Source organism: Myotis daubentonii, chromosome 9 (assembly GCF_963259705.1).
Source record: "Myotis daubentonii chromosome 9, mMyoDau2.1, whole genome shotgun sequence".
NCBI classification, from domain to species: domain Eukaryota; kingdom Metazoa; phylum Chordata; class Mammalia; order Chiroptera; family Vespertilionidae; genus Myotis; species Myotis daubentonii.
This window is the reverse complement of record NC_081848.1, coordinates 7,523,008-7,548,583: the sequence shown is the minus strand read 5'-3', so window position 1 is coordinate 7,548,583 and position 25,576 is coordinate 7,523,008. Positions and strand designations below refer to the sequence as shown.

Here is a 25,576-nt window from a genome sequence, read left to right as displayed (position 1 = left end):
TCAATGATTTGAAATTCGAGGAAGCAAAAAACATCCAACCGGAAAAGCAAAATGAAAAAAGAATCCAAAAATGCGAGGATAGTGTAAGGAGCCTCTGGGACAGCTTCAAGCGTACCAACATCAGAATTATAGGGGTGCCAGAAGATGAGAGAGACCAAGATATTGAAAACCTATTTGAAGAAATAATGACAGAAAACTTCCCCCACCTGGTGAAAGAAATGGACTTACAGGTCCAAGAAGCGCGGAGAACCCCAAACAAAAGGAATCCAAAGAGGACCACACCAAGACACATCATAATTAAAATGCCAAGAGCAAAAGATAAAAGAGAGAATCTTAAAAACAGCAAGAGAAAGAAACTCAGTTACCTACAAGGGAATACCCATACGACTGTCAGCTGATTTCTCAACAGAAACTTTGCAGGCCAGAAGGGAGTGGCAAGAAATATTCAAAGTGATGAATAGCAAGAACCTACAACCAAGATTACTTTATCGAGCAAAGCTATCATTCAGAATTGAAGGTCAGATAAAGAGCTTCACAGATAAGGAAAAGCTAAAGGAGTTCATCACCACCAAACCAGGATTATATGAAATGCTGAAAGGTATCCTTTAAGAAGAGGAAGAGGAAGAAAAAGGTAAAGATACAAATTATGAACAACAAATATGCATCTATCAACAAGTGAATCTAAGAATCAAGTGAATAAATAATCTGATGAACAGAATGAACTGTTGATTATAATAGAATCAGGGACATAGAAAGGGAATGGACTGACTATTCTTGGGGGGGAAAGGGGTGTGGGAGATGTGGGAAGAGACTGGACAAAAATCGTGCACCTATGGATGAGGACAGTGGGTGGGGAGTGAGGGCGGAGGGTGGGGCGGGAACTGGGAGGAGGGGAGTTATGGGGGGGAAAAAAAAGAGGAACAAATGTAATAATCTGAACAATAAAGATTTAATTTAAAAAAAAAAGAAGAAAAAAAAAGACTGAGTTTGTTCATTCAGTCTAATTCCCTTACTGTTCTTCGAAGCTGTTGTGCGTATCAATAGTTCATTCCTGTAACCAAGCAGTAGTCCAGGGTATTGCTTTTTTAAACCATCAATCTATGCATTTTTATTGAAGTGTTTGGTCCATTTACCAATGCCATCTTGTTATTTGTTTTCTAGTTGTCCCATCTGCTTTGTTTTATGTTCTTCTTTTTCTCATATCCAACCTTATTTTAGGTAAATTAAAAAATTTTAATATTCAATTTTAGTTCTTCTATTGGCCTCTTAGGACTCTTCTTTATATTGTTTTATTTTCCAATGTTGGCTTACAGAGTTCCAGATCCATTATTCACTTAATATAATGTACTTAGAATTAATGTTATTACATTTCACATAAAATGTACGAGTCTTACAGCAGTAAAATTCCATTTACCTGCTCCCCATCCTTGGTACTACTTTTGCCCTCAATTGTACATTTACATACATAATATGCCTCACAATTCAGTGTTATTGTTTTAATGTACTTATCTGGAATTAAGTTAAAATAACAATAATTCCTCTTTAAATTATTTGAATGGAAGTGTGTTTTTCTTTCTTTTCTTTAAATTTTACGTTTCAATTACAGTTTACATTCACTGTTATTTTGTATTAGTTTCAGGTGTAACAGCATAGTGGTTAGACAACCATATACTTTACAAAGAGGTCCTCCCAATGTTTCAAATACCCACCTGACACCATACATACTTATTACAGCATTAATGACTATATTCCCTACGCTGTACTCTTACAACCCTGTGACTATTCCCTAACTACCAACTTGTTCTTTCAATCCCTTCACCTTTTTTACCCAGGCCCCCCACAGCCTTCCTCCCCTTAGGCAACCATCAGTCTGTTCTCTATGAGTCTTTTTCTGTTCTGCCTGTTTGTTTATTTTGCTCTTTAGATTCCAAATATGAGTGACATCACATGGTATTTGTCTTTCTCTGTCTGACTTATTCCACTTAGCACAATGCCCTCTAGGCCAACCCGCTTGTCTACTGATGGGCACTTAGGTTGCTTCCTTATCTTGGCTATTGTACATAATGCTACAATGAACACATGGCATATATTGGCATATATTCTTTCAAATTAGTGTTTGGGGCCTCTTTGGCTATATGCCCAGGAGTGGAAACACTGGATCATAAGGCAGTTCCATATTTAAGCTTTTGAGGAACCCATGGAGGTGGTTTCTATGTAAATATCTGACTGCTATGCTATGCATTACAGACTCTGATTTTCTGATTAAGAATTAGACAATGCAATTGATAAAAATAATTTGAAACTAAAAGTATAATGGCTATGTTATAAAAGGGTTTAAATGATTATTTTTGTCTGATGCAAGTTATTATAGAATATTTTCCTCCAGCTTATATACCCCTGTAGTCATTATTTCTTTACAAACAGGAGAGCTAAACTAATAAAAAAAAATCCCCCTTTTAGCAACCAATTTTACTTTTCCTAGCTTTATTTTCTCATTCACACTAGTGAAAGTACTGGATCTAAGATCCCAGAAAATGTTGTGTAATTAAATGCCAGGAAACACCCACCTCCGCTCCAAAGGGCCTCCTGTTACACAAACTCCAACAGAAAACTTCTTTAAATCTCTTTCCTAATTGGGTATTGAACTAGAATTTTGGAAACAATTTCCTGGGACTATATCCTCACCTACTTGAGAAATATTAGTCCTTGCTGCTTAGTTGTCAGTGGGTTATTATCAGACACCATACAATGAAAAAAGCATGATTTGAATAGACACAGGATGTGAACCATGTGATGTGAAACCTCGGGGCAGAGGAATAACCAGCCTTGAGTAGGGGATTAAGACTACCTTCTAGATCTCTCTTCCTCCTACTTTCTAAATTGATTCATATAGAGTAAAATGGCTCAGACTTTCCTTTAGAGGCTTTTTGGAGGTAAATATAGAAAAGGAGTATGGTTTTTACATAAATACCCATTGCCGCTGTGCTCGCCAGCTGTCAGCCCAGCTTCTGGCTGGGTAGCACTCCCCCTGTGGGAGCGCACTGACCACCAGGGGCAGCTCCTGTGTTGAGCATCTGCCCCCTGATGGTTAGTGTGCATCATAGTGACTGGTCATTCCGCTGTTCGGTTGATTTGCATATTAGCCTTTCATTATATAGGATTTCCCCTTAGAACAACCGTATCAAACTGAAAACTTTTATCTAACTCTTTCTTCCTACCTTAATAAGAAAAATGAAATCAGATTCCTTATGGCAACTAAGGAAAACATTATTTTTTTCAAAGGTGTGTTTTTCTCCACTGTTGTGGAATATATTAATTTTTACTAGAATAGTTAGACATATCATATTACTGGGCATGGTAAACTTCCCTTATATCCCTTTCCTCTATTTTTATTCCTATCTGCTGTCTGAACTCTATCATCTACATGTGCTCAAGACTACATTGCAACTGAACCCCTTGTTGTTTCCTGTTTGTATGCCATTCATTCTGTTATTTTCTCCACGAAATGTCTTCCTTTTCATTCTCCATCTGCAGAATAGTATAGTCCTTCAAATCTTAGTTCCTAGTGTAATTTCCCCTCAATTCTCCAAGCTGAAAGCAGTGTCTCCTTTCTTTAAATCCACTGAAGTCTGTGTATTTCTCAATGCACATAGTTGTTAAAATGTCACATACCCTAATTTATTAATAAGCTACTTGAGGGAAGGACTTTCTTACTCATATTTCCCCCAATATGCAACACTATATCTTTTTAAAAATTTAAATATATTTGTATTGATTTCAGAGAGGATGGAGGAGGGAGAGAGAGAGAGAAACATCAATGATGAGAGAGAATCACTGATCGCTGCCTCTTGCATGCCCCCCACCGGGGATTGAGCCCACATCCTGGGCATGTGCCCTTACTGGTAATGGAATCTATGACCTCCAGGTTCATAGGTTGATGCTCAACCACTGAGCCACACCTGCCGGGCAACACAATATATCTTACTTCAAAGATAGTGGATAGATGTTTGCCTAACAAACTAATTAATTACAATGTATAACTACAAATTCTAGGATTGCTTTTATGACTAATATGCTTGGCAAATGTCTTTATGATGTTCAGTTGGGCTAAACCTAAAGTTCATTCCAGAGGCAAGGCCAGGTTTAAAGGACTTGATCAGATCACTCACAGATTCAGCTCAGACAAGGACACTCCCAACGTGAATAGATAACTTGTTGGATGCATCTGCCGGCAGCTGAACTGCTGGCAACTTTTGTTTGGAGAAAGAGCTTCCAGCCCGGTTTTCATCATAACACCTCGCTCTCATTATAATGTTCTTCCTCTTGTTCTGTTTCTATGAAAGATTACAGTCTCATCTTAGAATTTCTGGGTATTATGAGTACCTTAGGGAAATCTGATTATAGAGATAATCTACTCAACAGTGAAAAGTTTCAATTTGTTTCTGTTGAGTTTTGTCAATTCAGAATCCCAGATACCTTTGTATTCCGGTACACTGAGTAGAGCCTCCCAGCCAGACGCTGAGGCATCTGTTTCTATAGTCTTCGGGACTGGGAAAGAGAAATAAGAATGTGCGGGAATTATCTATATATTTGCTAACCACCAATTTAGATCTAAATAGACTCCCTCTGTTAGGAAGACTAATGAATTCCAATTCTCTGAAATATCCTCTGCTTTTAACAAGCAAGATGGAAGTTATCTAAAGAGAAAGAGAGAGACACACACACACAGAGGGGAAAGCTGTGAATAATGCCACTAGAGAACCAATTATGTTCACCAGCTGGCATTGAGAAACTTGTTTCCTTTGACAAAAAAGATTTCAGTTTCAGCCTCAGACTCCTTTTTTTTTTTTATTGCTTAAAGTATTACAAAGGGTATTACATATGTGTCCATTTTTTCCCCCCGCCCTAGACAGTCCCCTAGCCTCCCCTATCCCCCAGTGTCTTATGTCCATTGGTTATGCTTATATGCATGCATACAAGTCCTTTGGTTGATCTCTTACCCCCCTACCTCCTGTCCCCCAACCCTCCCCGGCCTTCCCGCTGCAGTTTGACAATCTGTTTGAAGCAGCTCTGCCTCTGTATCTATTATTGTTCAAAAGTTTATAATGGTCTCTATTGTCCATGAATGAGTGAGATCATGTGGTATTCTCAGACTCCTTTTTGACATTGTGTTCTTTAGGGCTGAACGACGAATCCTCCCACATGCCCCCAGAAGAGGTTAGAGAAGAAATTCTGAACACTAGTATTACATATCCTATGACAAAGCAATGGGTAAGCAGAGAAAAATGAGCTAAGGTTTCAACATGGTACTTAATGAGAATCAACCAAAAACAAAAAATAAAGTGAAAACCATAGAGACCTTCTCCCAGCTACATGACCGAGTCAACGAGATTCCTGACTTGGCAGGGCGGTGATAAAGAAACTGCTGAAGGCATTTCCTAGATGTAGACGTGTGTTTGTGGTAAAAGAGTAGTTAACAGCTGTATTTCCCAGTGAAATGAACTGCACGTGGACTTGTTTCCCCCTGTTAGTGGGGAAGCCTTGTTGATTGCAACTAAGCCTAGAGGCTTTTGTGCTTTCCTGGCTGAGACGTGACTAATGTCAGGGTCTCTCCGCTGGTGAGACTGGAAGGGAGTGGAGTCACCTAACCTTGAGCTCTCAACAGAGGGCTTTTTTTTTTTTTTTTTTTTTGACTACCATGGCCCCTGCATTGCTGATCTTGGCTGGCCATCCCCTCTGTTTCTCCTCCAAGCTGTTTCTTGTGGAAAACCTTGTGAATTCAGTTTTTTCACTTTGTATACTACTTTAAAACCGGCCTGTCCCAAGTATCCATTCGGAAGTCCACCAAAATCTGTACAGCAAGTTCACTCAGACTAGACCCGGTCAGGACCCCTAAAACAAGGCTACCGCATGTCTGCTCGCAATCTTTTCTTCTTTCTCAAGGTGCCTAAAAATGCCGATTCATTAGCAACTTGCTTTCTTGATTGCAAAAAGGAGGAGCTTTAATCTAAAAAGTTCAGTGTTTCTCTTCCCAATGGCGCCATCCTGTGTATGTCTGGATAGCCTGCGTACTGCACAATTCCAGGTACACCACCTGCGCGGACTAAACAGCAATGGTATCTCCCGATCACCTACCAAACATAGACGGAAGAGAGTAGTGGTCTTGACCTGTGTACAAAAATTAAACATTTTTGATGTGGTTGGATACTTTGTTTAATATATCCTGTTCTAGGAGGAAAATTGAGTTGTTATTTGCTTTTTGACACCAGTCCCCCAAACTCTATTATTTCATTAAAATTTGATATTTTACTAAATACTACACAAATACAAAGGATATCTAAATAACTCCTCAGCTCTGAACCTAAATCATCGAGGGAAACGTTTTACACATTTTATTTCACATCTTCTGCTTGACTTTTTCCATTTCTTTTTTTCTTGTTCTAAGAATGCAATTTTTATATTTGTAAAAGAATGGAAAATATGAGTTCAAGGCAATTTCATTAATAGTTTGTATCAGCCTTTTTGCTTATAAATTCCCTGAAAATGTCTTCAAAATGGTTTCCTTTTTCCTTATTAATACAATTTTAAAATAGCAGCTTAACAATTTAGTGGTTTTTAGTATATTCAAAGTTATCCAAACATCACCAATTTCAGAATATTTCATCACTTTAGTCACACCCCATGCCCCACTCCCACTGGCAAATACTAGTCTACGTTGCCTCTATAGATTTGCCTATCTTAGACATTTCATGTAAATGGAATCATACAATCATACAATGACTGACTTTTTTCACTTAGCATATCTTTTTTTTTTACTTAAAATTTTTTTAAAATTACAGTTAACATACAGTAATATATTAGTTTCAGGTGTACACTCAGTGATTAGACATTATATAACTTATTTAGTTACCACCCTGATAAATCTAGTACCAATCTGGCACCATACATAGTTATTACAATATTATTGACTATATTCCCTATCCTGTATTTTAATTACTGTGATTATTCTATAACTTCCAATTTGTACTTCTTAATCCCTTCACATTTTCACCCATCTCCCAAACCCCCTCCTATCTTAAAGAAGATCCTTTAACATATCTATATCTATCTATCTATATCTATATCTATCTATCTATCTATCTATCTATCTATCTATCTATCTATCTATATATTTGATTTTTTACAGAGAGGAAAGGAGAGAGATAGAGAGTTAGAAACATCAATCAGCTGCCTCCTGCCCACCTCCCACTAAGGATGTTCCAAAAACCAAGATACATGCCCTTGATCAGAATCAAACCTGGGACCTTTCAGTCTGTAGGCTGACACTCTATCCACTGAGCCAAACTGGTTAGGGCTAACATTTCTTATAATACTAGTTTGGTGGTGATGAACTCCTTTAGCTTTTTCTTGTCTGGGAAGCTCTTTATATATCCTTCAATGATAGCTTTTCTGGGTAGAGTATTCTTGGTTGTAGGTCCTTGCTTTTTATCACTGTGAATATTTCATGCCAATCTCTTCTGGCCTGTAAGTTTCTGTTGATAAATCAGCTGACAGTCTCATGGGAGCTCCCTTGTACCTAACTAATTGCTTTTCTCTTGCTGCTTTTAAAATTCTCTCTGTCTTTAACTTCTGGCATTTTAAAAAATATATATATATTATTGATTTTTTATAGAGAGGAAGGGAGAGGGATAGAGAGTTAGAAACATCAATGAGAGAGAAACATCCACCAGCTGCCTCCTGCACACTCCCTACTGGGGATGTGCCCGCAACCAAGGTACATGCCCTTGACCGGAATAGAACCCAGGTCCCTTCAGTCCGCAGGCCGACGCTCTATCCACTGAGCCAAACTGGTTAGGGCTGGCATTTTAATTATGATGTGTCTTCATGTGGGCTTTTTTGGGTTCAACTTGTTTGGGACACTCTGAACTTCCTGAACTTGTATGTCTATTTCCTTCACTAAGTTAGGGAAATTTTCTGTCATTATTTTTTTTCATAAGTTTTCAATTTCTTGCTCTCTCTTCTCCTTCTGGTGAATTTTGGTTCATTTCAAGTTCTCCCAGAGGCTTCTTATACTATACTCATTTTCTTATACTCTTTTTTCTTTGTGCTGTTCTGATTGGGTATTTTCTGCTTTCTTATCTTCTAAATATCTCTTTTGATCCTGTGTTTTATCTACTCCACTCTTGATTCCCTGTAATTCATTCTTCCTTTCAGTTACTAGTAATGCATTCTTCCTTTCTGACGGTTCCTTTTTTGTTTTCTAGCTTTGTTTTTATGTTTCCTATCTCTTTGTTAATGTTCTCAGTAAGTTCATCTATGCTTTCCTAAGTTCATGGAGCATCCTTATAACCAGTGTTTTGAACTCTGCATCTGGTGGTTTACTTGTCTCCATTATGTTTAGTTCTTTTTCTGGACTTCTGTTCTGTTCTTTCATTTGGGACATGTTTCTTTGTCTCCTCATTTTGGCAGCCTCCTTGTGTTGGTTTCTGTGTATTAGGTAGAGCTGCTACATCTCCCAGGCTGTTAGAGTGGCCTTATGTAGTAGGTGTTCTGTAGGGCCCAGTGGCACAGCCTCCCCAATCACCCAAGCTGAGCACTCAAGGTGTGGCCCCTGTGTGGGCTGTGTATAGCCTTCTGATGTAGTTGAGCCTTAATTGCTTTTGGCACATCAATGGTAGGGATTTACCCCAGACTGATCAGCTGCAAGGACTGGTTGCCACCAGCATGGAATATCAGTTGTGCAGAGGACCACCCCCACAGAGCAGTGGGACTTTGGTGCTCACTAAATTCGCTCCTTGAATGTGTCACGATGAAGGTGGTTCTGGAGCCTCTCAGGAGGTGCAGGCCAAGGTCAGCCACTGCCTGTGTCCTGTCTAGGACCACCTGGCACAATTTACAAAGCAATCTGCAGATGGCTGCTACTTGTGCTTGGCTCAGAGATGCCCAGGAGAGGCTAAGCTGTGGCCAAGGCTGGCTGCTGCTAGTGCTGGGCCTGGGCCACATTACAAGAAGTATGTGGCACACTGAGGCCAGATGCTGCTTGTTTGAGAGATTTTAGGGAAGTCTGAAACATAAGCTAAGACAGGCCATTTGTATGGTAAAGTCATTGGAACCAGCTTGGAGGGGCCTGCAAGTTAGTGGAGAAGGGTGGGGGAAGTATCTCATGGAATCACCAAGGCAGGGTGAGCAGTGATAGCCAGGTTGATGGAGACTAAGATATGGCACCCACCTCAGAGAAGGAACAATGGCTTCTGCCAGTACTTCTTTCTGGGAGAAAACTACTCCTTCAGCTCTTACCTTGATGCTAGACAATTCATTTCCTCCCCATATGTTCCTACCCCAGTACTGCAGCTTAGAGCAAGTTAGTATGAGTAAGTCCATGTGCAGGCCCTTTAAGAGGAAAGCCTGGGACTCCAGAAACACTCTGCCTCCCTCAGCCATAATCCCAACTGGTCAGAAGTTATGGGGACTTCTCTTCCTGGCTCTGGAACCTTGGGCTCGGGGCCTGGTGTCAGAGTGGGACCCCTTCCTCCACTGGAGGGACCTTCGCAGCTGAGATAGCCCTTTCAATTTTTATCTGCCACACATGGACGTGGAACCAGCCCATTCTGCATCTCCACCCCTCCTACCAGTCTCCACATGGTTTCTTCTTTGTATCTTTTGTTGTAAGACTTCTGTTCAGCTAGATTTTCAGCATTTCTGAATTATATTTTTTCTGTAGTTTAGTTGTCATTGTGGGAAGATTTGAGTACCGCATTTACCTATGCTGCCATTTTGACCAAAGTCCTTAGCATATGTCTTCAAGGTTCATCCATGTTGTAGCATGCATAAGTATTTCATTACTTTTTCTTGCTGAATACTATTCTATTGTATAGATATGACATTTTATTTAACCATTTATCAGTTGATGGACACTTGGGTGATTCCCATTTTTGAATGTCATGAATAATGCTGCTATGAACATTCCTGTACAGTTCTTTTGTGTAGACTTAGGTTTTCATTCTCTTGGTTATTTATATACTTAAGAACGGAATTGATGGGTTGTATGGTAACTATGTTTACCATGAAGTATCAGACTGTTTTTCAAAGTGGTGCACCATTTTATAATCCTACTAGCAATGTATAAGGGCTTCAATTTCTCTACATTCTTGCCAATGCTTGTTTTTTTTCCTGACTTTTTTATTTTAGCCATCCTAGTGGGGTGAAGTTGTATCTCATTGTGGTTTTGATTTGCATTTCCCTAAAGATGAATGACATGAAGTGCCTTTTCATGTGTTCTTTGGTCATTTGTCTATCTCCTTTGGAGAAATATCTATTAAAGTCCTATGTTCATTTTTAAAATTATTATTTTTACTTGGATAAAATGCACATAACATAAAACTTTCCATCTTAGCCATTTTAAGTGTACAGTTTAATGGTATTGAGTACATTCTCATTGTTGTGCAACCATCACCACCATGCATCTCCAGAACTCTTTTCATATTGCAACACCAAAACTCTATGCCCAATAAACACTAACTTCCCATTCCCTTTTCCCCCAGCCCCTGGCAATCACTATTCTACTTTCTGTCACAAAAAATTTGAGTACTGTAGGTACCTCATATATGTTGAATCATATGGTATTTGCCCTTTTGTGATTGGCTTATATCATTTAGCAAAATGTCTCAAGGTTCATCCAGGTTGAAGTATGTGTCAGAATATTCTTCCTTTTTAAGGTCACATTAAAATTACATTTATGTACATACCACATTTTGTTTATGTGTTGATGGACACTTGGGGTACTTTCATGCTTTAGTTGTTGTATGCTGCTATGAACATGGGTATACAAATATCCACCCAAGTCCCTGCTTTCAATTCTTTTGGATACACTGAGTGGCCAGATTATTATGACCACCTGATGTTTGTAGGCAAATTAGCCACACACTGCATCGTATGGGATATGGAAACCGAAGGCCTGTTCAAACACCTTTGCTGTCTGCAGTTACCAAGATAGAACGTCTCCAATTCGCACAGGAACACAAGGATTGGACAGTCGAGCATTGGAAAAAAGTCATGTGGTCCGATGAATCACGTTTCCAGTTGCATCATGCGGATGGCAGAGGAGAATTTGGCAGAAACAGCATGAAAGCATGCATCCCACATGCATGAGTACAACCCTTCAAGCTGGTGGGGACAGTGTTATGGTTTGGGGCATGTTTTCCTGGCATGATTTGGGCCCTTTAATTTGTGTGGAACAACATCTGAATAGCACAACATACCTAAGTATCATTGCTGATCAAGTTCATCCTATCATGTTGATGGTGTATCCCAATGGAGATGGCTTCTTCCAACAAGACAATGCGCCATGCCACGGTGCTCGTATTGTGCAGGAGTGGTTTCAAGAACATGTGGGAGACTTTACCTTGCTTAGGTGTCCCCCACAATCACCAGATCTCAATCCAATTGAGCATTTGTGGGATGAAGTTAAAAGAGCCATCAGGCAGCTGGTTCCACAACCATCAAATCTCACAGAACTGGACAGTGCTATTCATCAGGCATGGTGTCAGATTCCTCGCATCACCTTTCAACATCTCGTGGAGTCAATGCCCAGAAGAATTGCTGCAGTATTGAAGGCAAAAGGTGGCCCAACGAAGTACTGATGGGGTGGTCATAATAATCTGGCCATTCAGTATACATATATATATATCCCACATTCAAAGGCTGTTAAATCGCATTGTTTACCCATATCTTCAGAAAAAAATCACTTCTACTGTTGTGGAAACAACCTGCTTCCTTATTTATAATGGTCTGGCCCTCTAGCAACTTCAGCACGGAATTATTGCTAATTTGCCTACAAACGTCAGGTGGGCACAATAATCTGGCCGCTCAGTGTATACTAAAGAGAGAAATTGATGGGCCACATGGTAATTTTATTTATAATTTCTCTTAGGAACTGCCATATTGCTTTCTATAGCAGCTTTACATTCCCACCAATAGTGCACAGGATTCTGATTCCTTCACATCCTCACCAACACTTATTTTCTTCTTTTAAAAAACACTAAACCAGATGGACCGTGCAGGCCGCAGCCTGCAGCTTGCGCACTGCGTGGGTGCCCGCTGCGACCTGCCCACTGTGGCCCTGGGGCCTGAGGGCAGGCGCCATCCGGACGCTGCACACCGGTCCCAATCTGCTGTTGGTGCGTAAATTCACAGATAAATATGAATGGATAACAACAGAAAATGGTATTGGAACAGTGGGAATCAGCAATTTTGCACAGGAAGCATTGGGAGATGTTGTTGACTGTAGTCTGCCTGAAATTAGGACAAAACTGAACAAGCAAGGTGAGTTTGATGCTTTGGAAAGTGTGAAAGTTGCTAGTGAACCCTATTGTCCTCTGTCAGGAGAAGTAACTGAAATTGATACAGCTCTTGTAGAAAATCCAGGACTTGTCAACAAATCTTGTATGAAGATGGTTGGCTGATCAAGATGACACTGAGTAACCCTTTAGAACTAGATGAACTAATGAGTGAAGAAGCATATGAGAAATACATAACATCTACTGAGGAGTGAGGAGTGAAAATGGAACCCACCTAAACAAAGTAATCTGAAACAAACAAACAAAAACAACAACAACCCTAAGCCAGTAGCCATCCTAATGAGTGTGAAGTGGTTTTTCATTGTGGTTCTTATTTACATTTCCCTAATGATTAGTGATTGTATTGGTCAATCCGACTGCTGTAACAAATATCATAGACTGGGTGGCTTAAACAATAGGGGTCTGGGAAGTCCCAAGATCAAAATTCTAACCAATTTTGTTCCTGGTTAGAGTTGTCTTCCCGGCTTGTAGATGGCTGCCTTATCACTGTGTCCTCACGTGGAGGAGAGAGAGAGATCTTTCTCTCTTTCTCTTCTTCTAAAGCCACTAATCTTATTGGGTTTAGGGCCTTATCCTATGACCTTATTTAACCTCATTACCTCCTAAAGCCCTATCTCCAAATAGTCACAGGAACTTTGGAGGGACACAATTTGGTCTATAGTAGTGACGGTGATCATCTTCTCATGTGCTTATTAGCCATTTGTATAGTCACATGTTGCATAACAATCTTTTGATCAATGATGGACTGCATGGATGGTGGTGGTCCCATCCTATATAATAAAGATGCGCCGAAACCAGTTTGGCTCAGTGGATAGAGCGTTGGCCTGCGGACTGAAGGGTCCCGGGTTCGATTCCGGTCAAGGGCATGTACCTGGGTTGCGGGCATATCCCCAGTGGGGGATGTGCAGGAGGCAGCTGATCGATGTTTCTCTCTCATCGATGTTTCTAACTATCTCTCTCCCTTCCTCTCTGTAAAAAATCAATAAAATATATTAAAAAAAATAAAGATGTAATATGCAAATGGTCATTACGCATAACGACTGGATCCTGGATCAGCAGGAGGGTGGGCAACGAGCTACAAGCAGGCAGCAGAGAGCTACAGGAGGGAGCAGGGCAGCAAGCTGTCAGGGGTGGTCCAGGTGGGGGGTAGGAGGAGCTACAGGAGGGTGGGCAGAGAGCTACTGGAGGGAGCAGGGCAGCAAGCTATGAAGGGTGGTGGGGGTGGGGGGTGGGAGGAGCTACAGGAGGGTAGGGTAGCAGGCAGAGAGCTACTGGAGGGTGGCAGCAAGCTACTGGCAAACTACTGGCTTAAGGATTCGTGCGCAGGGCTACTAGTAAGATTATAATGGGAGCTGAAAATTTTCTCTCGCCTAGTAATATCATAGCACAACCCATTACTCACGTGTCTGTGATGATGCTGGTGTAAATAAACTTACCACACTGAGTCGTATAAAAGTATAGCACATACAATACGTAGAGTACATAATACTTGACAATGATAATAAACAACTATGTTGCTGGTTTATGTATTTACTATATATACTTTTTATTGTTATTTTAAAGTATACTCTTTCTAATTATAAAAAAGTTTGCAGTAAAACTGTCTTATGCTGTGTTATGCCGGCAGCAGCCTCATACATCTCATGTTTACTGCATTTGATTGCATCATTTCCTCTTGCGTTTGATTTATTCTCCTGCTATTTTGTATAGTAACACGCTGGACAGGCTGTAGTCTAGGACCAATAGTCTATATCATAAGCCTAGTTGTGTAGCATGCTATACCACCTATGTTTGTGTAAGCACACTCTATGATATTTGCACTATGATAAAATCACCTAATGACACATTTCTCAGAAATTACCCAGTTATTATCAGCATATGACTACATATATTCTTTGGAGAAATGTCTATTCAGTCCTTTGTCCATTTTTTTCTGTAAGGTATTTTCTCATAGAGAAATTAAATTTTGTCCTTACAGTTAAAAAGAAACCAGTTGGAATTGTGTATTTAACCATGAAGCCAATAAACATTACATAAAGCACATAGCCTTCAAAGCCTTTGTAGATATTCTTTTGTGTGCTTTATTTTGAATGTTGAAATTTTCTTATGAAATACAAAATTTCAGATTATTTTTACTACAAAGCTTTCTCTTCAAATTGTTATATTGTTTATGGTCAAATTTAATTATCATCTGAATATCATTTGGAAAGCTAATGTTGTGTTGTAAGTAGCTGCTTACAATCAATGACTTAGAGTGCTTGTAAAAGCCCTTAAACATTTATTATGATTGAAAATCAAGTTGTTCTTTTGTTTTCTTTTTAAAATTATTTAATAACTAAAAACAAAACAAAGCAAAAACACCTCCCACTCTCTACCTCTTGCAACCACCAATCTGTTCTGTTTATCTATAAACTTGGATTTTGTTTTTGCTGTTTTTTATTTTTAGGTTCCACATATAAGAGACATCATATGGTATTTGTCTTTCTCTAATTTATAACTTAGCATAATACACTCAGGGTTCATCCATGTTGTTACAAATGGCATGATTTTATTCTTTTATGGTGGAATAATATTCCATTATATATGTAACACAATTCTTTTATCCATTCATCCATTGGTTAACACTTAAGTTGTTATCACAAATTGGCTATTGTAAGTAAATGCTGCAATAAACACGGGGGTGCACATATATTTTTGAATTAATGTTTTCATTTTCTTTGAATAAATACCCAGAAGTGGAATTGCTGGACCATATGGTAGTTTGATTTTTAATTTTTGAGGAAAGTCCACTCAGCAGTCCCACCAACAGTGTACAAGGGTTGGTTCCCTTTTCTCCACATCCTTGTCAACACTTGTTACTTCTTGTCCTTTGATAATAGCCATTTTAACAGGTGTGAGGTGATACTTCATTGTGGTTTTGATTGGCATTTACCTGATGATTAATGATGTTGAGCATTTTTTCATGTACCTATGTGTCTTCTTTGAAAAAATGTCTATGCAGATCTTCTGCCCATTTTTAATTAGATGTTTTTTGTTATTGAGTTATATATATTCTCTATATATTTTGGATATTTGACGCTTATCAGATATATATTTGATAATTATATTCTTTCATTCAGTGGGCTGTCTTTTCAGTTTGTTGATGGTTTCCTTTGCTGTATAAAAGCTTTTAATTTTGATGTAGTCCTGTTCCACTTGTTTATTTTTGCTTTTGTTGCTTTTGCTTTTGGTGTCAGGTTTTAAAAATCATTGCCAAGAACTATTTCAAGGACCTTACCACCTATATTTTCTTCTAGGAGCTTTATGGTTTCGGGTCTTACATTCTTTAATCCGTTTTGAGTTAATTTTTGTGACTGGTATAAGATAGTGGCCCAGTTTCGTTCTTTTGCATGTGGCTGTCCAATTTCCCCAATGCCATTTATTGAAGAGACTATCCTTTCCTCACAGTATATTCTTGGCTCCTTCATTCTAAATTAATTAATCATATATGTGTGGATTTATTTCTGGGCTCCATAGTCTGTTCCATTGAAATATGTGTCTATTTTTATGCCAAAACCATACTGTTTTAATTACTATAGCTTTGTAATATAGTTTGAAATCAGGGAGCATGATGCCTCCAGCTTTATTTTTCTTTCTCAAGATTGCTTTGGCACTTTGTCCATTTTTAATTTGGGTTGTATGTTTTGTTGTTGTTGAGTTATGAGTTATTCATATATTCTAGATCAGCTGTGGGCAAACTACGGCCTGTGGGCCGGATCCGGCCCGTTTGAAATGAATAAAACTATTGAAAAAAAAGACCGTACCCTTTTATGTAATGATGTTTACTTTGAATTTATATTAGTTCACACAAACACTCCATCCATGCTTTTGTTCCGGCCCTCCAGTCCAGTTTAAGAACCCATTGTGGCCCTCGAGTCAAAAAGTTTGCCCACCCCTGTTCTAGATACAAGGCCCTTACCAGATAAATAATTTGCAGATAGTTTCTTCCATTCTGTGAGCTGCCTTTTTACTTCTTGATGATGTCCTTTAAAATGCAAACGCTTTTATTTTTTTCTTTTGTTGTTTGTTCTTGTGGTGTCATATATAAGAAGCCATTGCCTAATTCAGAGTCATGAAAGACTACTCCTGTGTTTTCTCTAAAGGTTTCATAGTTTTAGCTTTTAAATTAAGATTTGTGATTCATTTCAAGTTAATTTTTATATGGTATAAAAATTTTAAATCTCTTAAGACATAGTAGTTTTAGACTGTTTTTTACTAGACTAGATATAAAAATCAGTAAGGAGGTTTTATTTTGGTTGTTCTTTTTGGGGGTCTATTAAAAAATCACTGACTCATTGCAGACATGGGAAATCATCTATTTATATCATCAAAAATACCTCATTTGCATATGCTCATTTAGTCTATTTATAAGAATGGAAATCCAAACATAAGGTAACTGAGGAATGGCTGCCAATAGTGACTGAGATAACAGGCATTGAAAGGCATGAATAATATCTTGATTACAAATATAAGCTTGGTCTCATCCTTTTACCCCAGAATTTACCACGACTACATATCGTTTTTTAGTCTGATTAATGGCAGAGTAACTAATTAGAGTGGGAAAGAGATTAGCAAATCATTCAAGATGTCAAGTGCAGTCAAAGTGCCATTTTGTCATAGATAATATAGTAAAGCTCACAGTGACAGGTGTATGTAATAAATAGGAACTGAAAATACTCCGGTCTTGAAGAGTCAAGATAATGTTTCTAAAATGAGCGTTATTTACTTACATTTGATTTTCTTCCTCTGAATTGTCGTATTGTTGAACTGGGCTTCGATTTGCTGACATGCTAATATTTGGTGTGTATTTTCTTTGTGCTTTGCAGGATGCACAGAACCAAAAATTAAAGACAAGTGTCTGGTACAGTGAGGTAAAGGACTGTTTCCTTCTGTGCATGCTGCCCTCCTGATCTTGACCTGTTGAAACATGTTATTACTCTGAGGAATAGACATTATCTCTGTGTTTACAGTTCCTTAGATCTGCAGCAAACCTAACTTGTTAGAATCCATGTAAGTGGAGGCCATGTTTCCTGGTTGAGGCTACCATCTTTTGGTGTTGGATGGGAAATCCTCTGCCCCAACAGTACCAACAGGCTGATCCGTTGGGTTATTTCTCCAAATCTCTTTTCAGTTCTTTGGTAAGGTTGATATTGCCTCTTTTTGATAAGTTTCCTTTCTGGCTACTCCTAACAGGTTTGGGATGATGAGTTTTTATCATGGAACTCCAGCATGTTTGATGATATTAGCCAGATCTCCCTACCTCTAAGTGCCATCTGGGCCCCTGATATCATCATTAATGAATTGTAAGTGCCTTGGATATATTTCTATGGGGTATAGATGTCTTAGAATATTCAGGATAGTTTCTGCTTACATTCACTCATTGTTGCTATTTTTTGTTTCTCAACTTAAAGACCAGCATACTGTTGGGAATATTCAGGTTAAAAGTACCATAAGTTGCCGAAACCGGTTTGGCTCAGTGGATAGAGTGTCGGCCTGCGGACTGAAAGGTCCCAGGTTCGATTCCGGTCAAGGGCATGTACCTGGGTTGTGGGCATATCTCCAATGGGAGATGTGCAGGAGGCAGCTGATAGATGTTTCTCTCTCATCGATGTTTCTAACTCTCTATCTCTCTCCCTTCCTCTCTGTAAAAAATCAATAAAATATATTAAAAATAAAAAAAGTACCATAAGTTGACATTGTTTTACAGCGGTTCTCAACCTGTGGGTCGCGATCCCTTTGGCGGTTGAACGACCCTTTCACAGGGGTCACCTAAGACCATCCTGCATATCAGGTATTTACATTACGATTCATAACAGTAGCAACATTACAGTTATGAAGTAGCAACGAAAATAATTTTATGGTTGGGTCACAACATGAGGAACTGTACTTAAAGGGCCAGAAGGTTGAGAACCACTGGTTTAAGATATGGATTTGGTTGGTAATGCTTGAGGTTCCTCATGGAGTGTGTTTGTATCGTAATAGTAGCAAGTTAATTTATGAGGTGTCCTTGCTGAATCCATCTTTGCGTGGGTGAATCATCTCGGGGAAAAGTGACTCTGTCCTTGCGCTTCTAGGTTAGTCCTGGGTGTCGTCGTCACTACCATCTCACAATCATTTCTGCGCATTGGAATGACTACAGCTCTCTCTCTAACAACAGATTCTCTTGTGTTTCATACAGCGTGGACATTGAAAGACTCCCTGAACTTCACTATGTGTATGTGAACTCATCCGGGACCATCAGGAACTCTAAGTCCATCCAGGTGGTCTCTGCCTGCAGTTTAGAGACATACGCTTTTCCGTTTGATATCCAGAATTGCAGCCTAACCTTCAACAGCATTCTGCACACAGGTAAGCCAGGAGGGGCACAGCCTTCTCGGGGGGAACATGCCTGTGCTGGCTTGTTGGCACACACAGGCGTAATGATATTATGCCACTCTTCAGGTCCATTTCATTCTTGCACATAATTAACTTCTTGCAAACCTAAATTTCTTCCTGCCGTTATTTGGCTCGTGCTGTCATTCAGACCAAGAGCACGCTGGGCCCAGACGCACAGCCCAGTTGCCGCTCTTTGTTTGGGAATACAATATTAGGCCTCTACTGCCATTGGGAATGGTATAGAAGTCACAGGGGCAGCTCCATCATTGGATGGGTAGTGGAATCCAAGCCCTAAATTCACAGATGCTTTTTCCATGGCTAGAAAGATTTTATTCCACACCTCTACCCCTAATTCAACACGGTTATATCAACTCCATCTCCATGAGGCTGGACATGGCGGGGCAGGAGTAAAAGGAAGGATTTTGTGTTGGTGCCCACTGTTTCTGTTATTCTCAGTGGAAGATGTAGACCTGGCCTTCCTGCGGAGCAGAGAAGACGTTAAGCACAACAGAAAAGCATTTTCGAATGACAGTGAGTGGGAACTTCTGTCTGTGTCCTCCGCCTACAGCATCCTGCAGAGCAGCGCTGGAGATTTCGCGCAGATCCAGTTTCACGTAGGTCCTTCCCTCCCCGTCGCCTCCGCCCACTTCTCCACGCTCTTTGGCCTTCTCTGCTGGGCAGAGGGCTCTCTGCTCTGTTGCCTATTCTCACTCACTATCATTCGGGAACAGCCGATTCAGCCGGCTCCGGACGTCCACTGGCTTTCAGCGTTTCAGAGGCCAGCGGGGCAGGCGCAGACCCTGGGCTCCTGCTGTAGCCGCTCCCCACGTGAATATAAAGAGAGTGGTTTTCACACTCCAGAGACATGAGCCACCACAGCAGGCGCTCAGGCCTGTTGCTTCACACCAACACCGCCACCTACAATCCCTACAGAGAGGAACCAAAGAAAACCCACGCACAACCACCAATTGGGAGAGAGTGCCTCTTCAGCGCTATTGTCCTGTTTTTAGTTGAGTAAATTATTAATTAATTCCAGGTGCAGGTGCATAAAATTACCATATTATTAACTTGAATATCTGGAGGGATTAGCTAACAAATCACCTGCAGGATCCGCAGAGACCGCTGGTGGTTTCCGGATCAGAGAGGACAATTGCCCTAAGAGGGTGTGATGGAAACCCGAACTGCTCAGAAGTGCCACCCCGAATGCTCTTGGCTGCCTTGTTCACAGAGAAATTTGTACAGCAGGGCTGGGGAGGGGGGTAAGGGTGGGGGTGCAGGACAGTGCAGCCTGCTGCTCTGCACTCCAGAGAGCCATTCTCTCCTCCCTGGCCCTCCTGGCAAACCATCCCGAGTGTGAGCACAAGCAAGTCCATGCGACCCATAGACTCACATCGTTAGTATTCCGTTCTGCTTTCCTACACAGAGTCAGCCCGTGGTGGTGGCAGTTTGGGGAGTGGTAGGAGGGGGGCTCCTTTATGGCAGGGAAGGGATTCCATTGAAAAATAGAGACTACAGACAGACCAGGATACACAAGATGAATTGTCCTGGAAACAAGCCTTTTGGATAAGAAGGAAAATTCAGACTAGACGAAGGTGCTATGGTTACAATGGATCATTGCGTGTTAAGGGATTGCGGCTGTGAAAGGAGCTGTTATTGGGGCCACAGGTGCCCCTGCATTGGTGGAAAGGTGTCTGCAGCTCTCAAGGAAAGCTCTTGTTAAGTTGGAACCTCCTAGAGACAGCTGTTGTGTGAACTTGGCCCATGTATAACCCTGGGCAGTGGCTGATCGCAACTTGTATCTTCCCAGTGGTGGGATCTGGGTTCTTGCCTATTCTGCTTGGTTTTTAGCAAAGCCTGCATTGTGGCTCTTTTGTCCACTTTTTTTTTTAGCGAGGGAAAGGGAGTGGAGAAAAGAAAGCTTTTTTAATTTCAATGAGTTTCTTGGCTCAGAGTAAACACCTCATTAATTTTAAAGATATCAGCCCGCAAACATTATTAATGCAGCCGAATAATGGAGAGCATTAAAGGGAAATGTGAGGGAGCAGCACATGCAAGGTGGGACACAGGCACCTACCAAGCACCCCGAGAACGCTGCACACGCCATTACCTACACTGCACGGAGAGAGACGAGGGAAAGCAGGAAACGGGTAGGTAAACACACGCACTCTCTCCATAGGCAGCCATTGTCGGTACACACACGTCACCCTTTGCCCTCAATAGTAATCTGTCATCTCAACAGTGGCTGAGGCCTGTCTGTGCACTACGATGACCGGCGGAGTGAAAGACTGCGTACGGAAGGAAGGGCTCCCGGGTCTCAGGAGCCATGGTCCTGGCACTGTATTCTCCACTCACAGTGTCTGTGATGGGTGTGCTGAAGGCGGGCAGAGATAAGGTTTCAGGCTCTGAGAGCTCTTCCCTGAGGCCCTCTGCCGGGGCCCAAGGTGGGTGATCTAGCGGGCCTGGTGGCCACCCTGGCCCTCCAGAACAGACTAGAGCAAGAATCCTGAGTAGACGCACAGTGATCTGTGGTTGGGCAGGGAGCTAGACTCAGGAGCTTAAAGGAGATTTGGTGACTATCCCAATTCTGTCTCCGTTGGCCTCTGCCAGGCCCCTGCCTCCCCATTTCTGCTCTGTGCACCGTGGCTGGGCTCAGGTGCCCTGACTTCCTACCACGCATCCTACTCTGAATGTGGCAGCCGAGGCACGTGTCCTTCAGCAGCCCGTGGCCAATGACGAGACATTGGGAGCCCAGTTCCATTCAGACATTGGGCTGCTGGGGTCCTGGCAGCAGAGTCACCGCCCTCTGAGCCTGATCACCTGCTGTGTCCCAGTCCAGGCTGGGACAGCAGGGGGTTGGGGACAGGTGGGGCAGGCAGGAGCTACAGTGATCTGTCCTAAATACGTTGTCACCTGGGCCTGAGGTGCGCTGTTGCCATCGAAACCAAATCCAATGTTCTGGCTGCCCCGCTAGTTCCAGCGAATGTACAATCATATGTGCCAGCCCTGGGGCACGTACTGCCACAGCCTGGGGTGAGGCTGCAGCCCCGGGGGGCCCAGAGCACAGCCCCCTGCCTACGAGGATGTCTGTGAGCAGCCGGCGCCAGAGCCAGCAGCCGCCGGAGGGGAGGTTTCTTCCAACACCCCCTCAGAGGTGCTAGTTCCCAGAAACAGCAGGGCCAGCGTTCGGTGTCGGTATGGTGGCCTTTTGGTTTTGTTTTTTAAAGAATGAGGGTAGAAGGGGAGGAGGTAGGAATAAAATTTAAGAACACACGTTGGATAGAAGAGGGTGGACATTGTGGGAACGAAAGTGAGTCCAACCACAGAGCCGCACGCTGAGTAAATGCTCATTCAGGCAGGAATGGGGGTCCACCGGGGGCGTCCAGGAAAATGCAGAGGGCCATTGGAGAAAGAAAGGTGCCTCGTCTTCTTTTCCTGACATGATTTTCTTTTCTGGTTTAGGATAGAGTTGTTTTGTTCAGATATCTATTGACTGCAGCTCATAAACTTGATAGAAGATCCTTTTGAGCACCACCAGTTCAAGAGTGGGAGAGATGGGGTTGGGGCCGGGGAGGAAGAGAGAGAGAGAGAGAGAGAGAGAGAGAGAGAGAGAGAGAGAGAGAGAGAGAGAGAGAGAGAGAGAATATGAATTTAGAGCCCTGGAAGTCTTTCCAGGGTCACTCAGGTAATCCCAGAATCACGGACTCTGCTAATCCGCTGAGCCATGGTCCAGGTTTGAGAAAAACTCCCACTCGGTGGAAGGATCTTACTTAGCTGGCAGCCACTTTCCCATTCTTTCTGGATTAGGACTGTGGAGAGAGGCTTGGGAGAAGAGGAAAACGGGCTTCGCTATGAAGCCTGAGCCTGGGCGTCAAAATTCCAACTATGTCATAAAGACGGTCATGCAAAATTGAGTGCTGGTGGGGTCTGCCATCACCGAGGCAATTAGAGGCTAACCTTGGGGCCTATTCCATCTCCAAGGAGCTCTCCACACACACATTCTGAATTAGATTGATCTCTTTCATTAACAACAATAGGCTCCAAATACCTTTGTGTACTTATTATTACCTGGCTTTAATGGATAATGAAATTGTGGCATAATATTGCTAACACCTGAAGGGTGTCTAATGGAGAACACAGACTGAAACTAAAGTGCTTTTCCTTCCCTTTCTGTGAAATTTAAAGGCACCAGCTCCCTTAGTCCATTAGAAATGATGGGCTCTAGGTAGGGGCAGCTCCGCAGAGAGCAGCGTCTCACTGAGCTGGTGACGTACCTTCCCCCAGAATTAGCAGGGCTGTTGCCTCTGGTGTACCCGAGGAGAGGCAGCCCTCAGAGGGCTGACCTCAGCTGCAGAGCCCCCACTGGGGCTACTCCCAGGATCCCACCCCATTGAACTAAACATAGAATTATTAATTGACTACAATGCAACTCAACAAACATCTTTTGAGCTCTTCTCTGTGCCAGGGTCAATGGTGAGCACCGAGGACACAAACATGAATAGAACAAGGCTCCTGGGACCTGTCATAGACCTCACAACCGCCCAGGGAGCCATACTCACAACAACCACAGAAGTGAGCATTTACTCTGTGTCAGGCACCATTTCACGACTTTGTACATGTAACCCTCACACCTCTATGAGATAGGTGCTCTAAGTGTCTGTGTCTTTACAAATGGATGAGCTGGGCTGCAGAGAAGTTAAGTAATTTACCAAGGTAATGGGGTGACTAGTGGAGCCTGGGCTTGAACCCAGGCAATCTAACACGAGAAACTATGCCTAGTCCTATGTGATGACGATACAATTAAACATGATGCAGTATATTCCAGTCCATTCTTTGGCATCTGTGTACTGTGTGTTACTGGGCAAGTCACCCGTATTAGTTTCCTAGAGCTGCCATAACAAAGTACCACAAACTGTGTGACTTAAAACAACAGAGCTGATTCGTCTCATAGTTCTGGAAGCCAGATCCTGAAATTAAGGTGTCAGCAGGGCTGGTTCCTTCTGGGCTCCAAGGGAGAATCGTCCCGTGCCTCTCTCCTGGTTTCTGCGGTTGCCGGCAGTCTTCAGCATTCCTTGGCTCACAGATGTAGCACTCCAATCTCTGCCTTCATCTTGACATGGCCTTCTCCTTTTTGTGTCTCTTCTTCGTAAAAGGAAAACTAGTCATATTGGATGAAGGGTGCATCTTCCCCAGTGTGACCTCCTCTTAACTAATTACCGTTTCCAAGTTCGGTGACTTGATGAACTTCCAGGAGGGCATGGATTCTTGGACTCATTATTCAACCCACTGCAGTCTGTCACCCTCTGGCTCCTGAAAATTTGTGTCTGTCCCAAAATACATTCACCCTGTCCCAGCACCCCCAAACATCTTACCCCAAGCCTGCTCCAATTCTAAGACCAAAATATCATCTTAATATAAACTCAAAAGAGCCCAAATCTCACCATCTAAAGCAGGCACAGACTCTGGGCATGGTCCATTCCTCTCCCTCTGTAGACTTGGGAAACATCTAACCGTCAGAGTCTGGTTCCTGACCCCATAAGATGGAGAAGTTTCCTATTAACAGTCCTGACTCCAATATTTAGGATAGAGTCTGACACTGTTTATGCTCAATTAATGTCTCTTGAGCAAGGGAATAAAGGGCTTTGAGGATCAAAAGAGATGAAAAAACAAAACATTTCTGAAAACTGGGTGATAAGATTAATATTTTTTAGGCTATACTCGGCTAGTAGAGAAAATTAGCCTAGTGCATAGGTAACATTGCCCCTAAATCAACCTAGAAGAAAAGGTGGCTCCTTCGCTCTTGAAGCAAAACCAAAGTATAGGCACTATCTTGTCTGTCTTCGGAACGGGAGCATCCTTCGCTAAAGGTAGGAAGATGGATGAGGTCGTTTTGGAGGGCCTGTCTAGATTCACAATTTTATAAGCCAAACACAGACAGGAGCGGTTTCTGCTGTATGTTACATCACAGCTGTCTCTTTCTGTGCCCACCGTTTTCCTTCTGCTTTCAGCTACTGTTGGTCCAGAGAGGAATACCCTCCCGACAGGACTGGCTGCAGAATTTGTGTGGCCTTAGTGCAAAGTGAAAAGGCAGGGCCGCTTGTTCAAAAATTACTACCAATTTCAAAATGGCACCAGCAGAGCATTAGCAAACTGCACGGGCTCCATGCCCTGGGAGCCGGCCTGCCTCCCGACCTCCTAGCTCTTGCCACAGCTCTCCCCGGCAGCTGCACCTTCCTGGAACCAGGGGCCAAAGGAGCCACGCTGCCATCCTTGGGTCTGGCCCTGGTTTACCCTCATTCCCTGCAGCTGCCTCCGGCTGGAGAGCAGTCATCTGAGGTCCTGCTTTTACACAGGAACTCCACTGAAAGACTTCTACAGTAATATCAACTGCACCCAAGATGTTCGGCAAGGCTACAGTAAACAGCTCTTTTAGAAAGGGAAAGCAGCCCGGCCGGTGTGGCTCAATGGTTGAGCACTTACCTATGAACCAGGAGGTCATGATTCAATTCCCAGTCAGGGCACATGCTGGGGTTGCGGGGCTCTATCCCCAGTGTGGGTGGGGTGTGCAAGAGGCAGCCAACCAATTATTCTCTCTCGTCATTGATGTTTCTATATCTCTCTTCCTCTCCCTTCATCTCTGAAATAAATATTTTAAAAAGGGAAAATCAGGCATGGAGAGGTGAAATACCTCACCCAGGACCACTAAAACCAGCACATGTAGGATCTAGGGACGAGGGCTCTGGAGCCCTGTTCCCTGGACTACGTCTGGACTCTCTGCTTAACCAGTGTGCCCACCTATACTTTTCTTT

The 25,576-nt window shown here is 42.1% G+C and overlaps 1 protein-coding gene and 1 pseudogene across 1 annotated transcript in view; both read left to right on the top strand.

Annotated features, from left to right (window-relative positions):
- HTR3B (5-hydroxytryptamine receptor 3B) overlaps positions 1–25,576 on the top strand; it is a 54,685-nt gene that overhangs the window by 22,649 nt on the left and 6,460 nt on the right. The window contains exons 4-7 of the mRNA XM_059710634.1: positions 17,222–17,266; positions 17,589–17,698; positions 18,574–18,743; positions 19,227–19,384. Coding sequence (XP_059566617.1) covers positions 17,222–17,266; positions 17,589–17,698; positions 18,574–18,743; positions 19,227–19,384 — 483 coding nt within the window. The remainder of the gene's footprint in view (positions 1–17,221; positions 17,267–17,588; positions 17,699–18,573; positions 18,744–19,226; positions 19,385–25,576) is intronic.
- Positions 8,810–12,550, top strand: LOC132241638 (glycine cleavage system H protein, mitochondrial-like; annotated as a pseudogene).